The sequence below is a fragment of the Indicator indicator genome, chromosome Z, assembly GCF_027791375.1.
Source record: "Indicator indicator isolate 239-I01 chromosome Z, UM_Iind_1.1, whole genome shotgun sequence".
NCBI classification, from domain to species: Eukaryota; Metazoa; Chordata; class Aves; order Piciformes; family Indicatoridae; genus Indicator; species Indicator indicator.
This window is the reverse complement of record NC_072053.1, coordinates 63589275-63605118: the sequence shown is the minus strand read 5'-3', so window position 1 is coordinate 63605118 and position 15844 is coordinate 63589275. Positions and strand designations below refer to the sequence as shown.

The window sequence follows — 15844 nt, the reverse complement described above, 5'->3', positions numbered from 1 at the left end:
TGGTGAGGTGGAACTTCCTGTCTTCTAGCTTATATCCATTATTCCTTGTCCTGCTACCAGGTGCCACTGAAAAGAGCCTCTTCCCTTCCTCTTGACACCGACTCCTCAGACATTTGTTGACGTGAACAAGATCCCCTCTCAACCTTCTCTTCTCCAGACTAAACAGTCCCAGTTCTCTCAGTGTTTCCTCATAGGAGAGGTGTCAAGCCTGTGAATCATCCTCCTACCTCTTTGTTGGACTCTCTCCAGCAGATCCCTATCTTTCTTGAAGTGGGAAGCCCAAAAATGGATAGAGTATTCCAGGTGTGGTCTCATCAGGGCAGAGTAAAGGGGGGAGGAGAACCTCCCTGGACCTGCTTTTACTAATACACCCCAATACTAATACTTTTACTAGTGCACCCCAGGATTCCATTTGGCTTCTTGACCACAAGGGCACATTGCTGTCCCATAGATAACTTACTGTCCACTAGGACTCCAAGGTCTTTCTCTTTGGAGCTGCTTTCCAGCAGGATGACCCCTAACCTGCATCAGTTGCTTGATGTTATTTCTCCTGAGGTGCAGCAATCTACACTTGTCTTTTTTGAACATCATGGGATAATCGAGTGTCCTTGCAGTGTTATTAACAGGATTCCACAGTTTCTTTAGGTGTATCCTATCACAACTTCAGAGTATCACAGTACTTTAGAGGTTGTAAGGGACCTCAAGAGATCATTGGGTCCAACCTCTCTGCCAAAGCAGCATCACTTAGGGTAGTCTGCACAGGAATGCATCCAGGCAGGTTTTAAAAGTCTCCAGAGAAGGAGACTCCACAACCTCTCTGGGCAGCCTGTTCCAGTGCTCCAACACCCTCACTGTAAAGAAGTTTCTCCTCATGTTGAGGTGAAACCTTCTATGTTCAAGCCTGTACCTGTTGTTTCTTGTCTTATTATGTTCCATAACCTGACTCTTCACTCAGGGTGAATTTTCTTTGTTCTGAACTTTCTCTCTAGTTACAGGAGTGTGTGATTCCTGAGGGCTGGTTTTACCAATAAAGAAAGTGGCAATGGCACTGAGCACATTGGTCTCTTCCATGTGCTTTGTCATGTTGTCTCCTGAACCCTTCAGCACTGAGATAACATTCATCTAGTCAACATTTTACTGCTGAAGTATCAGTAGAAGCATTCCTTATTAGATGGACTTTTCTTATGCATGCTCACTTATACTCCAGGCTTACTTGTGGTTCCTGCTGAAGGGGGCTAAATAATAAGAAAGGCAAAAAGAAAAAAAAAAAAAGAAAAAAAGAAAAGAGAAGTGGTGGCTTTTTTTATGTAGGAGGAAGCATACTTATTGGCTTGAGATCCTGACTTTATTATGACAGAGAAGGCCTCAGGTGAAGCCAGATTTTCTGGGAACGAAAGTTTACTTCCCTCCAGTCTTTCCTGCCTCTTTGAACAGCTGAGAAACCCCAGAAGAGCCAGCTCATGAATAAGAAATACAGAGGGATCCAAGATGCCCTGTGTCCCTGTGGATGAAATGACTGACATCAGTGAGAGATGCTGACTGATGCGACAACTTCAGAAGTTGGTCTTCTTAATCTTGTAAACACTAGAAAATTCCTTTTTCTGTCAGAGCTCTTTTTTCTTTGCTGCTCCTGAAGGAGACTTTAAAGTATAGGAGATGTTAGCAACCCACCATTAACACTAAGAAAACAAGGATGATGGTGAAAACTTCAGCTACCATTTCTTTTATTTACTAAAGGAATAATTAATGTGTTAATTTGGCATTTCTCAGGCTGTATGGATTCAAACATCCATGGACTAGCTGTTTTCTTCCTAGTCTTCCCTCTGCCATCCCTCCCATTAATAAAAGAATTATCATGAGTAGATGGATGAATGAATATCCAAATTATCAATACAGCTCCAGGTCTTTCCTGAGCAGCTGAGTCAACTAATACTCCTTAAACTAAAATTGGTTCCTGAATGTTTGATGTGTGATCCAAAATCACACAGAATGGTTTGGACATCATTGTAGAAATGTAAGAGACTCTGTCTAAGTGTGCAACCTATCCTATTAGCCAGCTGGATGAGAGAACGAAGGAACAGCCACTGAGAGTTCTCCAAAGTGAGTTTACTGAAGTCCATTAAGTCCTAGAATGTCTTTGTCCAACTACCCTAGGTTTTGATGAGGGTCTTTGGATGTGAGGGATTGGTCAGTTCTGTGTCAGGTGCTAAGTGCACACACAGCCATGTCTGGTGTCCTTTTTTTTCCCCCTCATGTCATAAACTTCCAGGGGAAACTAAGTTTCCCAGGTGAGACTCTGTCCTGAACAGTGTATTAGATAGTGGCGTTTCCATGTAGACGCGTTTGCTGTTACTTCTTAAAATTTGCTGTTCCACCTGGTATTTTTTGATAGGAAATTATGCAAGAGGAATAAGATTTACTATCCCTGGAAAAGAATAGAGAAAGGACCTGTCACCAGTGTTTGTAAAAATAATCAACATCACTAAGCCGAGGATGTCTATGTCCATCTTGTGTGGATGTTTATACCTGTAAAACCAAACTGAACAAAAATCTGCCAAAGTTGCTCAGGAGGAATTCAGAACCCATCATGGAAACTTTGAACCTGCCACCCATTTGGGACTGGAGATGTGAATGTGCACAGGAAACATAATTTTATGCATGTCTTATACAAAGGATTCAAAATGTATAATGAGGAAGTTCATGAAAAACTTCAGCCAGATCCTGGAAGAGGACAAAAATTGGGGGATTGTGGGGGAGTGCAAGAAGATAAAGTAGTGATGGAACAGATTACATGAGTCTTTTGGGGCTACTGCACTTCTGCCTGGGCACAAAGGGTTTGCTGATTTCCCGCTTCCGCTTCTGTCCCTGGAAAGCAGCATCATTTTAGCTGCTTCAGTGGGAAGAAAGGCTGAGTCTCTGAAGAGTCTCTCTGTAATCAGAGAATGCCAGATAAAACCCATCACTTTTGAGGTTGTTTTCCTTAGTAGTCTTTTTGAGTCTTCAGAATGCTAATGAGAGAGTTTATTAGAACAAACCCTCAAGGGGTTAGATAATGTTGTGTGGAGGCAGGACCCACATCCAAAGTCCCAAGGTTCACGTGAAGGACACTCCTCCTGGCATCTCTGGCAGTTGAAATCAGGAAACCTTTGCATTTCAGCATTAGAGCAGAAATCTCTGTTCCAATGTATTAGTGCAACTTTCAAAATCAGCCTATTTCTATTTCTGTGCTATTTCTGCTTAGACTGCTGACAGTCTGGTGACTATTAGCTTAGTATCAGTGCTGGGATTTACCCATTGCTACTTTTATTGGGAAACTACTGTAGGAAAATTTTCATCTTGTAGTGTATATTAAGCTAGTAGGATTTCAAGTCCTTAATACTTTTTTTTACCTTCCGCCCCCCCCACAAAAGGAAGCAGTGCTATGGAATGGGAGGAGGTCCAGCAGCAGAGATAGCTGTGAATTCTGCAGCTCAGACATAGCACTGTTATTTCCTTCCCTTACTGGTAACACAGGGCTGGGTGCTACCATAGTCATCTGTGTGAGTCTTCTTACCTAATGAACAGAGTTCTTCAACAGGGAAAAACTCTCAGTAAATTCCAGTGCAGATGCAACTCCAATAGCTAAATCTGCCTGAACAGAAACTGTTTTTTTTAAACTCAGCTTTTACAAAGTAAGCAATACAGGGTAGTAAACTTTTCCCTTATGTTAACTTTGATGTAAGTCTGGCTTTATAACCAGTCAAAACCTGTTTCTAACTTCAGTTTTTGTAGTTATCAGGACATATGACTTTGCCTAAATGTAAAAATTGGAATCCCTGGAACTGAAAATACTCAGGTCATACATTTAAGAGACCTAGTTTTTGACAGAACCTCATCTTGTTGTCTTTCACAAGAAAAATGCTTTTGTCTTGGTCATGGGAATTATAACTTCAGATTGCTCTTTTCAATCATACTGTGCAGTTTTTTCCATGTTGGGCAAGCCTTCATCATAATTTTTTGAGATGGGTTTCATATTTACATGATTCTGTTACAAACAAATGTTGAAAATTAATCTCAGTAATTCAATATATGTGAGTTAATTAGCAAAACATACAACTTTTAAAGGAATGGAAGGTTATGCTTTATATACTCCTGAGTGAATGCAGTTTTGAGACACTTTCTTCAAGTTTCTCCATGTCTAGTGAAAATACTTTTTTGAACATAAAGAATACCAATGTTCCACAGTCCTGCCCACCAGATTTTATATTAAAAAGAGATTTTAAGGAAATAATGGGTTTGACCTCCACGGAGTAAAAACCTCAAGTTCCATGTTCATGGAGTAATATTTCATTAATATTTCTTCTTACAGGTAATCATAGGAAGGAGTATGTTGGGAAGTCTTCACTATAAAAAAGATTGAAGGGCAAGGGAGGGCTACTTGCTAATTGCTTAAGTATTGTAATGCTTGTGCTTACTGTATTACTACTGCTACTACTATTGCTACTACTACTACTACTACTACTACTACTACTACTTATTGTAATCCTTCTTCTCCTGCACTTAATATGAACTGGGGAAATCTAAGCTGACTTTCAGTACCTCTAGGGCTGCCCCAGTCCCCTTGAATTTTTGTCATTTCCTTCTTCTGGCACCATTAAATCTGTAAGAGTACCATGCTCTCAGGCCTTAGGTTTGTGTTCTGGTACCTGAGTTTTTCATGACTTGGAAATACTGTTAGAGACAAGAAGATTTTACTGGATTTAGTGGGCCATATTTTGTGTTTGAAAAACTGTTTCACCCTGGGTGGCAAATCAGGAACCCCAGTTACTTTATCAGTGACCCCTATTTTCTATGTGTTGTTTGGATTATCTACTGTAGCTGCACAGGACTTTCTCTGGTTCTGGGAGAAGTGAAGTGCAGGCTCACCTCATCTGGGAGCACAGTGCTCATACTTGAATGCAATGTCTTCCTCTTGAGCAGTGTGTATAGAAAGCATGCATCTAAGATAAATTCATCTGTCACTTAGCTCATCACATCACCAACTTTCCTCTTTAAATCACATTAAATATTTTATTTTAAAAAATGTTATAATTTTACTTAACGGAGTTAAAATACTTCCATGTTCTGCATCCCAACATGTACTTAAAAAATACAACCATTCTCACATGTGGCAGTCACGACATTTGCACCTGGATTTCTGAGCACCAGCTACAGTTTTTTCAAGAGCGCTTAGCTTGGGATGTTTGATGCTGCCAGTGGTGTCAAACCATATAGAATAATAGAATCAGTCAGGGTTGGAAAGGACCACAGGGATCATCTAGTTCCAACCCCCTGCCATGGGCAGGGACACCTCACACTAGATCAGGAAGTCTCCTGCAATTTTGTACAAGCTCTTTTACAGATAAAGTATGATGGTGCGATGTGAGCAGCTATTTAATGGCTCACTCTTGAAATACATGAGACTGAGCTCTTTAAATTGGTGCAAGGAAGATTACTTACTGCTATAGATTGCTGCCTTCATGCCGTGTCCCTTGGACTTGGATTAGGAAACGATGAGTTCAGAGACTCATCACTGCATCTCGCTGCTGAGGATGGGATTCAGCTCCTCTAGCATTGCCTGCATGAGATGGATATCTTGTCTCAACTTGCTGTGTCCACTGCACTATCTTCATCAACAGAAATGCACTTCTCTAGTAGTCTTAAGTTGTCCTACCTCACTCTCACAAGAGGTGAGTCATCCTTTGGAAGTGCCCCCTTTCTGCTGCCTGGAATCAGGGGCAGAGGAGCAAATCACCTTGCCCTTTGCCTCTACACATACCTCTCTGTGTTAAAGGTGAGAGATGGGAACTAAGTCAGCACCTTCTATGCTGTCCTTCAAGTGACTAATTTTATTCAGTTATAATGTTTAATTACAGCAATTCCTGTTCCCTGCTTGTGGCAGTTCAGGCTGGGTGCCTTCTGTTACTGCCACATAAGCTACACCTCTGGTGTCCGAATGGCCAACGCAATAAGGTGGACACAGGAAATGGCGTATTTCTACCCATAAATCCTGCCCCCTATAAATCCATCTGCAAAGTCTCTTTCTTCTCTCTCTGCCCCCGTGGGAGATACTCTCTATTGGGTAACGGTGGGGGAGTATCTTAAGGCCTCTTAGGTCTGTCTGGGCCTAATACCAGGAGGAGAAAGGATGGGGGGGGGCAGTCTCAGACCTGTCCAGCCTGAGATTAGCCTAGCAGTGGGAGGGGGGAAGAAAGAGCCCTGGGAGGTTTGAGTAGACCCTCATGTAGGGAGGAGGGAAATGTTGGGAGGCCTTTGTGTTTTGTGTAAGGGACTCTTGTATGCTTTGGGACTCTTTGCCACTATGCTTTGTAGTTTTTTTGTAGTTTCCCCAATTGCTTTTCCATTTAAACTTTCCATCACTCTTCAATCCGTTCGTGTGAGTGTCATTCTTTTGTCCCTCTCGGAGCAAGAGAGGATCTGTCTGGCCTTAAACCAGGACACTGCTGCATCTGGTCTTTTTGCTGACATGAAATTCTCATTTAACTACACCTGAGGCTGAACTAGTGGCAAGCAACAGATAGCAGCAGTATTAGGTTTTCTCCATGTAATGGCACATCAGCTGTAGTTTTTCTGAAGGCAAAAGTCTAATGACTAGGTGAGAAAATATGGTACCAATGGGGTTGCACTGCAGTGTTTGACGAAGAAGTTTCATTTGACCTATAGATCTGTTTGTGTTCTTAGCCTCCAGGAGAAAATTTCATCTTGATAAGTATCTGTGTTCAAATGATACCATCCAACTGTCATGCCTTAAGATAGTAGTTCATGAGACCTTTGCTGTTGTGATAAGAGAAACTGAATTTGTTCTTCAATTCAGTGAATCCATTTTGCAGTGAAAAATCATAAATCTCTTGGGTTTAGTCCCCTGTTAATCCCATTGTTGTTGCATTCCCTTTCTATCTTCTTGTTTTCCCTGACAACTAGAATCATTCTGGTTGTTTTATTGTCATGTATTTATGAAGAATATTACCAGAAAACAGTTTTTCTGAAGTTATCCATTTGAATAATGCATATATTGCAGAAGCAAGGGAGCGCTCTAGTAAGTCATTTGCTCAAGCCTAATTTTAGTTAATGCAGGCTGTTGAATGAAAAGTATTTTCAAGAAGGCTAGATCTGTGAGGGACTGTGCAAGGCCTCTGTTGCTTCTCAACAACCTTATCTAATGAGGTGTTAAAGTGATGATGTCAGCGTACAGAGTGTACAGTCCTTCAGGAAAAACTCCTGCATGACTTAAATACTCATTTATTCAATTTGATGCCAAATTGCAGGCTAACTGGCCACCACATTCTATCTGAAAATAGAATGAAGGCGTAAATCACAGAATTAGGGCACAGTTACTGGAGTCCTTCTGAAACATTTGTCAGCATCACTGAAGTAGAGTTTCTATCCCTGGTGGCTAATACTGAAGGAATTAAAGGGGTCGATTTAAGTCACTGGCTTTTAAAGCTATTTTCTGTTCTGTGCAGTTGGATGATTCTTAATCATTACAAAATTGTGTTGATTGACACCTCAGATAGTGCCTTTATGAAGCCAGACGACGCTAAAATGATGTACACACTGCACCAGATTCTGACCTGCACTGCATCACTGCCAGCTGTAGATTTGGTACTGCTCCTGAACAGGTGTTTCATGGCTTCAAGTCTCATTGCCCCAAGAAATTCACAGTGGCCTAATAATGCAACAGCCTGTGAGACCACAGCAATTTCAATCACATCTGCATTATAGAAAAGCAGAATGTGGTAACTGAAGTGACCTTGGGAAAGCTCAGTAATCATTCATTAGAGATCCTGTGTTTCTGGTGCATGCTGATGGGGAGTGATAAAGCACTGCCTGCTCTGAGTTGTGGCACACCTCCTGTCATAAGGAAGGACTTTGTTGTTCTTCTCTTTCTTTGCTTGTGCTCATTGAATAGCCATGTCATTTTTCTCTTAACTGCAGGTCACTTCATGGGCAACAACACAGTGATTGATGTTTTGAGGAGAGAAGGGTACGAGGTAGAACACACTCCAGCTGGACAAGCCATCAACAAGTAATGCATGCTTTTATCTAGCAGAGCAGCCCCATTGGGAGGATGGGTTTGTAAACAATCATGAAGAGGTAGGGGCAGCTGGAAATACATCTAACAGTGAGCTAGGCTCCCTCTGCCCTTCCCAGATGTTTGCTTTTGTCTTCCATCAGCCGGTTTGGAAACAAGATTTTATTTGATTTGATTTTGTTTGAAAATTTGTTGTTTGCTTGTCTTTTGTTTTGGGTTTTTAAAATAAAATAAATATATTCCTTCCCTGCTAAGTCTTTAAAATGCCAGCCAAAACACACAATCTGGATTCGTCAGGTCTGGATGCTACCTTATACCACATGGGCTTTCAGGCTCCTCCTTCCTCCCTTTAAGTGTTTGACTTCCTTGTCTTTTAACACTCTTCTCTTACACTTCTATTTTTGATTCTTTCTCTTTATCTCAGCCTGGAATCTGACTACTCGGATTCCATGCAACCTCTTTGCGAGCTGTCTCCATGACTGATTGATTTCATGTTCCCTTCTCTCTTTGGCATTTTTAAGCTGAGGTACTTGCTGTTCTGGTTCATCTTGCAGCTGTCCATCAGGATATACTCTCACTACCTCTTTTTGTCTCTCACATGGTGCCTTTATCCATCTCCATGATTTCAGTAACTGCAGAATGCCAAATAATCTCCTCCTCCACATGCTGCCAAGAGTTACATGTGTTCTTGGCTCACCTCTTTTTGCACTTTGTGCCACCAGCTTAGAGTCTACAGTCTTGTCTCCCCCTTCTCCAGACTCCTGCCAAAAATGGGGTCTTACGTCTCTCAGATATCTCCACTCTTCCTTAGTCACTGCTAAAAAACCACAGGCAGGAAAAAGGCTCTGAATCAAATTATGGTACTGTTTTATGCTCTGTGCCAGGGATATTGTCCCTCAATGTTTACATATCTGTTCCTCCTCCCCTAATATTTCTGGGGTGGGTGTTTCAGGCAGGATGGTTACCTTTTGTGCAGGGGACACAGTGCAGAGTCTTGATCTTTGCCATGGGCTTCGCAGATGTGGTACAAAGTAATGACAGATGTATTTCTCATACTCTGGTTGCTTCACCTTTCTCTTTGCACTCTTTTTCTTAGTAAGTTTGCAGACAACAGCAAGCTGGGTGGAAGTGTTAATTTACTTGAGAGTAGAGAGGCTCTACCGAGAGATCCAGGCAGGCTGGCTCAATGGGCCAAGACCAGTCGTATGTCTTTCAATAAGGCAACATTGCAAGACTTATTGAATGTTGCAATAAGGCAAGATTCCAGGTTCTGTACTTCGGAAATAACAACCCTTGACAGCACTACAGGCATGACAAAGAGCGTTTAGAAAGCTGCTTAGCAGGGAGGGACCTGGGGATGTTGATCAGAAGCCAGGTGAATATGAGCCAACAGTGTGCCCTAGTGGCCAAGAAGGCCAATGGCAACCTGGCCTGTATCAGGAATAGTGTGGCCAGTAGGACCAAGGAAGTGGTTTTACCCCTGAATACAGTATCTCGAATAGTGTGTACAGTTTTGGGCCCCTCACTACAAGAAGGACGTTGAAGTACTAGAGTATGTGCAAAGAAGGGCAACAAAGGTGGTGAGGAGGCTAGAGAACAAGTCTTATGAGGAGCAGCTGAGGGAACTGGTCTTGTTTGGTCTGAAGAAAAGGAGGTTAAGGCAAGACCTTATCACTCCCTATAGAGAGGTGGGGTTCCATCTGTTCAACTGAGTAACATGACGGAATGAGAGCAAATGGCCACAAGTTGCACCAAGGGAAGTTTATATTGGATATTAGGATGAATTTCTTTATGGAAAAGGTTATCAGGCATTGCAACAGCTTTGTCCAGCACAGTTGTGGAGTCCTGTGATGGTTTGAAACTGTCTTTTTAATTTTTCCTTGCAAAGTTCAGAACAGAGAAAGTGAAAGAGTGTAAATAAGTCACTATTGGGTGTAAGAAAGCAAAATACTGATTGTTCTGAACACTTCCATTGGATTGATAGAAATGTTTAAGAGCTATTACCCAAAACAAAGTGGGCATTCTGCACATTCTGCGTTCGGCAGTGGGGGCAGTTGCTGGGCTTTCTGGCTGCTGTTTCTTCTTCTTCTCTTCTGGTTGAAGATAACACACTGACCTTGGCAGCTAAGTTAACTTTCTGCTCTAGCTAACTCTGCTTTCTGTCCCAGGGGGGTCTGGGGGGAAGCTCCTGGGAGAGGGAGGCCCCTTTGGGAAGGGTCCCCTTTGGGGGGAAGCAAAGGGAGATCGGTTGTGATTTTCTGTTGATTGTATATATTTGTAAATGTTGTGAATTTTGTATATTTGTACATATTCATTGCATTTCATCATAGATTGTAGATTCTGCTTTGTAAATACAGCTTTCATTTGCTTCCAGACTGGGCTAGCCTGGTTATTGTCGGTGGGGGGGGGGGAATTTCAGCTCACACTGACACAAGTCCCCATCCCCGAAGGTGTAGATGTAGTGCTTAGGGATGTTGTTTAATCAGGGACTTGTCAGGCTAATGATTGGACATGATCCTCTTAGAGGTCTTTTCCAGTCTCAGTAATTCTCTCAGACAGGTAGTCTGTCATGGAGAAGGCTTCCCCACAAAGCTTAATGATCCTGTAACACTAAAGTCATCCTGTGTGTCAGTGTTTACAAGTATAGTAAAAAACCTGTTTGCACTGAAATTTTTGTGGTTTCGTTGTTTTGTCCTTTCCCCTAGATCATGCTTGGCATACATATTCCTAAAACTGGTCATAACCTCTTCGTAAAGGTTAAAGAAAGAGACCTTAATATGTATTTGAGAGTACAAAAAATTCCAGTAGTGCTCTCTAAAGGTGTAAGTGTAAGGAAATCAAAGGCAGACAAACTGTGGAAAGGAAGGCTACATTTTCAGCCAACAAGAAGGTCAGCATCAGTGATAGTCAGGGCAGCATCAGTGATAGGGCAGCACCAGTGATAGTCAGGGCAGCTTGGCACCCAGTTCTCTGGCCACATTATGGAATTCACTGGCCAGCCAATGGCACTTTGAGGGCTTTTGAAAGCCCTCAGTTTGGCATTGTTTGCACCTCTAACTTTTCATTAGGACCACTGGACGGAGCATCTTTCCTTGAGTCTTGATTTTAAAGCTAAGTGAAGCTAAAGAAGACGGCACTTTAGTGTTATGTTTGGCAAAAGGTGTTAAAGTGACTTGGGAATAGATTTGACAGTATGAAACAAATTCAAGAAAAATGTGAGTTCTGAAGGAGAAGAGCATTTGAGATGAGGGAAAAACCTATTCCAAGAGTATGTCAGATAGGGCAGGCTGTGTCAATGTGTCCAGCCCATGCATATGTGGAACAGTGTCCTAGATAGCAGTGGTGTACATAGTCAGGTTGAAAAAACTGGCAAGTGGTTGAACTGAGACAGAGCATTCAAATAGTTGTTTTACTGTTAGATGGGTCTGACTGGTTCTAGATCAAGAGAATGAAGAAGTCTGCGGTTGTCTACCTTTCATGCAACATGGCATTGTGCAGTAGCAGCACACTCTTCTGCTTCCTGTGTTCTGACTAAACAGAAAGTCTCTTCTGAAGTACCCTGTGGATATCTTTGTGTAGGAACACAAAAAGACATGAGATGTTCTTGTAACAGGAAAACTACTGGGTGCAGTTAAACATTTCACCTGCAGACAGGACTGCCTGAGGTGTCCTTCCTATCTACAGGATGTAAGAGATGAATGCCTGTGGTGGAGCATGGAGGCAGGAGAGCTCCTTGTTCATGTTGTCACCAAAGTGAGGAAGGCAAAAGAGGTGCTCCAACCACACAGCAGCACAAAGGACAGTGTATAGATAGTGCCACAAGTTCAATCAAACTCTTACCATCTAATTTTGAGCCTTAACTGTGTTTCTTGATTATAGAATGCATATATATATATACATGTATGTATAAATATTCATCACATAATCACAGCTGTAATTGAAGTGCTTCCTGACTCCTCTCTTAGCTGCTGTAATGGTGGAGGGAGCTGGCCTTGGGGAGGAAGGATGTGCTTTTGCAAATGTGCCTTTTCCAGTGGTAGTTTTAATTGGTTCCTGGAAGAATTACCTGCAGGAAGTGTTGCAGAGGACATTATGTGTTATGTGCTTGTTGTTAATAGTGTTCTTGAGGCTGCAGGTATCAGAAAAATAGCTGGCCATGTAGAATGGAGGTCCTCCTGGCTCTGCCTATAGCTGTGCTGAGCTCCAGCAAGTTATAGTCATGAGTTTGGTAGGGGAGGCTGCTGGCAGTAAGGCTGGCAGGAGACTTTCAGAAAGATCAAATCAGATCATTGGAGGCAACTGGGGGAAGGATCACTTTGTATGGCTAAGTGGGTGATATGAAGATATTGTGGAGAAGAATAAAAGGGACTGTGACACTTCAGAAGTGATAAAGTGACAGTTAGGAGAATTTTGAAAGAGATTGATAGCAGGTGCTCTGCACCAGTCTCTATCACATAAAGTTCATCACATGATCAGTCTGTGATTTTTCTTGCAGGAAATTAGCTGAAATTCTCTTAATTTGCCATCTACCCTTTCCCTCATGTTCCACTTGATAATTTAATTCTTTATTCTCTATCAGTAATTTGCCCATAGTGATGGGCTAGCTTGAAAACTGCAACCACACCAACACATCTCCTTCTGCACCTCTTTTTTTTTTTTTTTTTTTTTGATGGCATTGCAAGACAGAAAGGAAACTTCTGGAGAAGTTTCACTGATTGAAGCTTGCTTCTGCACAGTGATCTGTGTACTTCTCTTACCTTTCTCAATTTCAACCCAAGCCAGTCTCCAATTTTTTCCTGTTACAGAGGACTGCTGCATCTCTTCATGACGTATTCATAAAGATATGTGTTGTGCTCTGCGTACCCACAGAGGGGACTGAGCTCATCCAAGATGCTCATGAACAAGTAAAACTGGGAAACTGCTTTGTTTCAAACAACAAAGAGAGCATGGGCCTGCAAAGCCATGAGTGGATAGGGCACTGTAGATTGCCTACCTTGGTGTATAGATGAGGAGGGGTTGCATGCTTAATTATGATGAAACAGAGCTTGAGTACTCAAGGTTGAGCAGATGGTTTGATTCTTCAGTGTAACACCTTCACAGGAAGCTGGGTAAAAGTAGCCCTCAGTCTGGCCTCCAGATAAACCTCTGAGTGGTCATTTGGGCTTCCAGGATTTGCCTGGTAAGAGAATTTGTACATAGTACATAGTCTCACTGCAGTGTCTCACTTGCTAGAGCGGCTTTGGAATTCCAGATAATACTGCCAAGTCTAATACTGCAGCCAGACAACTGAAGACCTGACTCTGCTCTCTCATTAATTGCTACAAATGTGAGCAAAGCTCACTTCTGCACTTTAGGAGAGCTGTGATTGATCAGCCTCCTCCCCTCCATGCAGTCCACTATACTTGTCTCATGCAATCCTTTGAAGCCACTATTTCATGCTCCATGGTATGCTTGTCTGAGTGGCAGGACACCATTATCTCCTTTTGCAGATCATCATGGAGATGATAAACTCTTGCACTAGAGTTCAGCACTGCAGTAGAGAGTTGAGCTCTGGTCTCATGTGTCACATATATCCCCTGACCAGGTGTTTTATAAATGCTGTGTATTCACTGCTCAGTGCAAGCTGGCTTCATGAGAGAGAAAATGAGATGAGGATGAGGTTGCCACTGTTGCAGCTTGTCTGTTTCCAATTGCTTCAGACTAGACAGCCCAAATGATTGCTTGTTGGTATATTAAGCCATATGACAATGATTTGCAAGACCAATCTGTGAAGTAATTAATTACTTGCCTTCTCCAGCAGGAGGAGTTCTTGATCTAGGATGGGCTCCTTCTGCTAGTGAAGTTAGTCATCCTATCCCTGCCCCTTTCCCCTGCCGCTTGTTAGTTGGTTCTGAGTAGGAACTGCTGAAGGAATAATCTAGTCTTTGTTCTGCAGTAGTTAGATTAGAGGAATGTGATTTGACCTTATCTTACTTTGAAGACAATTCTTTCTTCATCTCTTCCTAGATGCACAAGGTTGTTTCCAAGAGACATTCCACTCTGAGGCAGACTGAATTCTTTTATTGGTTCCAGGTGACCTCTTTTGCAAAGCTTCTTTTCATTAAAGAGAACTGTTTTGATCAGAATATTGACTTAAGGAAGAGGGAGTAGGAATACAAGGCAGAGAAATTCACCAAATCCATCCATCAAATATGTCAGAGAGAAATACCTCTTTTTTATGTGTCTTGGTACTATCTGTGCCAAGATTCTGCCTGAAAGCCCTTTCAACTGTTATCTGTGTTCCCTCCTTCTTCCACCAGAAACCCCCCACAAACCTTGTTAGCCTTTTCATCATCATCACTGGCACACAGCTCCTCTGTCTCATCTCAGGAACTCCAGCTGCCGTTGCGCCCCCAGAAGGAGGAGAAAGAAGAGCTCTTGCCTCACCTGCAACTCCCTTATAGCATCGATGTGCTGGAGAAGGTAGACAGGAAGTATAAAAAGAAGAAGCAGCAGCAGAAGAAGCGAAGACTGCGGCAGTTTAATGACCTCTGGGTTCGTCTTGAAGAAAGGTAGCTAATGCTTCGTGAGGGAGGAGGGTTTGTCCTGCAGTTTGGACTTAGACTGATTAGCACACCAAACTTCTGCAGGGGCTGAGGGTAGGACCTGACCTTCTCCCTCACTGTGCTCTTGCTGAAATATTGACTCAGGGCTGCATGTGTTAGGTTTGTGGAAAATAAGGCATAATACAAGTGGAAGCCTTGTCTAGACCATTTTGCATTTGATCTTGATTGTGAGCATGTACCAGTCCTCATCACAGAAGGCTGAGTCCAATGGTACATGATACAGATCAAAGCCTTGGACTTTGTATGTATATGGAAACTGTTGTATCTGGCATATGTACTGCTTGCATTTGGGCATTGTTTATGCAGAATTCCCACTGTCTGTATTCTTCTGGTCTTTAAAAGTGCCTGAGCTTCATGACATTATTGGAGATCTGGAAAGGAGGACAACAGCCTAATGGATTTAATACAAAAATGGAGTATTGTGGGGCAAAGGTTCACACATATCCTCCAGTTTTCATCCAAAAGAGCTTACTCACCTACAAGAATTACAACAGCCTGCAAAATAACTCCAAACTTCTCCCTGACAAGCTATAATGTGACCTGTGGCTTAGTGTTTCTTTCCTGTCAGGTAACACATAGACCTGGGTCTGCTGCTGTCTTTTATACTGCAAGCAGGTGCAGCCACTGTTGCTCTGTTCCAAGCACTGAGCCATTGTGATACTTTTAGACCAGGTTCCCTTTTCCTCTTTTCTAGAATAGTTTTGTGCCCTCTCTCTGCTCCTCCCTCCAGCCTGAGTAGTTTGGAGAGAAGGGGAGACAAAAACACTTGAAGAAATTATGTCTCACTGACAGTCAGTCCAAGATTCACAAGTACAACAAATTCTTATATTGATTACATCTAATTTTTGCTCTTTTAGTGTATCATTTGCATTCTATTAATGCAGCTGATACCGGCTGTTTGTGGGCGGGTTTTTGGAGCTTCTGTTGACAGTCCCTTTAGTTGAAATGCTAAGGAACTGATTTGGAAAGTTTGTGATCCTAAGCTCCCACCCTGCCTGCATGCTGACTTGTTCAGTTTTTCACACACATCTGTTCCTGTCGAGCTCAGGGAATTCAGTGGGCATACAGATGTGAGATGCACCTGCAGCATCAGTGCCATCAGAAGAGGGAAGATGGGAGGATGTGCTACTGTGAATAAACTGGAGGTACACTAGGGCTACATGCTAGA

The 15844-nt window shown here is 42.4% G+C and overlaps 1 protein-coding gene across 1 annotated transcript in view; it reads left to right on the top strand.

Annotated features, from left to right (window-relative positions):
- TRABD2A (TraB domain containing 2A) overlaps positions 1 to 15844 on the top strand; it is a 75214-nt gene that overhangs the window by 57657 nt on the left and 1713 nt on the right. The window contains exons 5-7 of the mRNA XM_054397606.1: positions 7975 to 8065; positions 8215 to 8217; positions 14371 to 14622. Of these exons, the coding sequence (XP_054253581.1) occupies positions 7975 to 8065; positions 8215 to 8217; positions 14371 to 14622 (346 nt within the window). The remainder of the gene's footprint in view (positions 1 to 7974; positions 8066 to 8214; positions 8218 to 14370; positions 14623 to 15844) is intronic.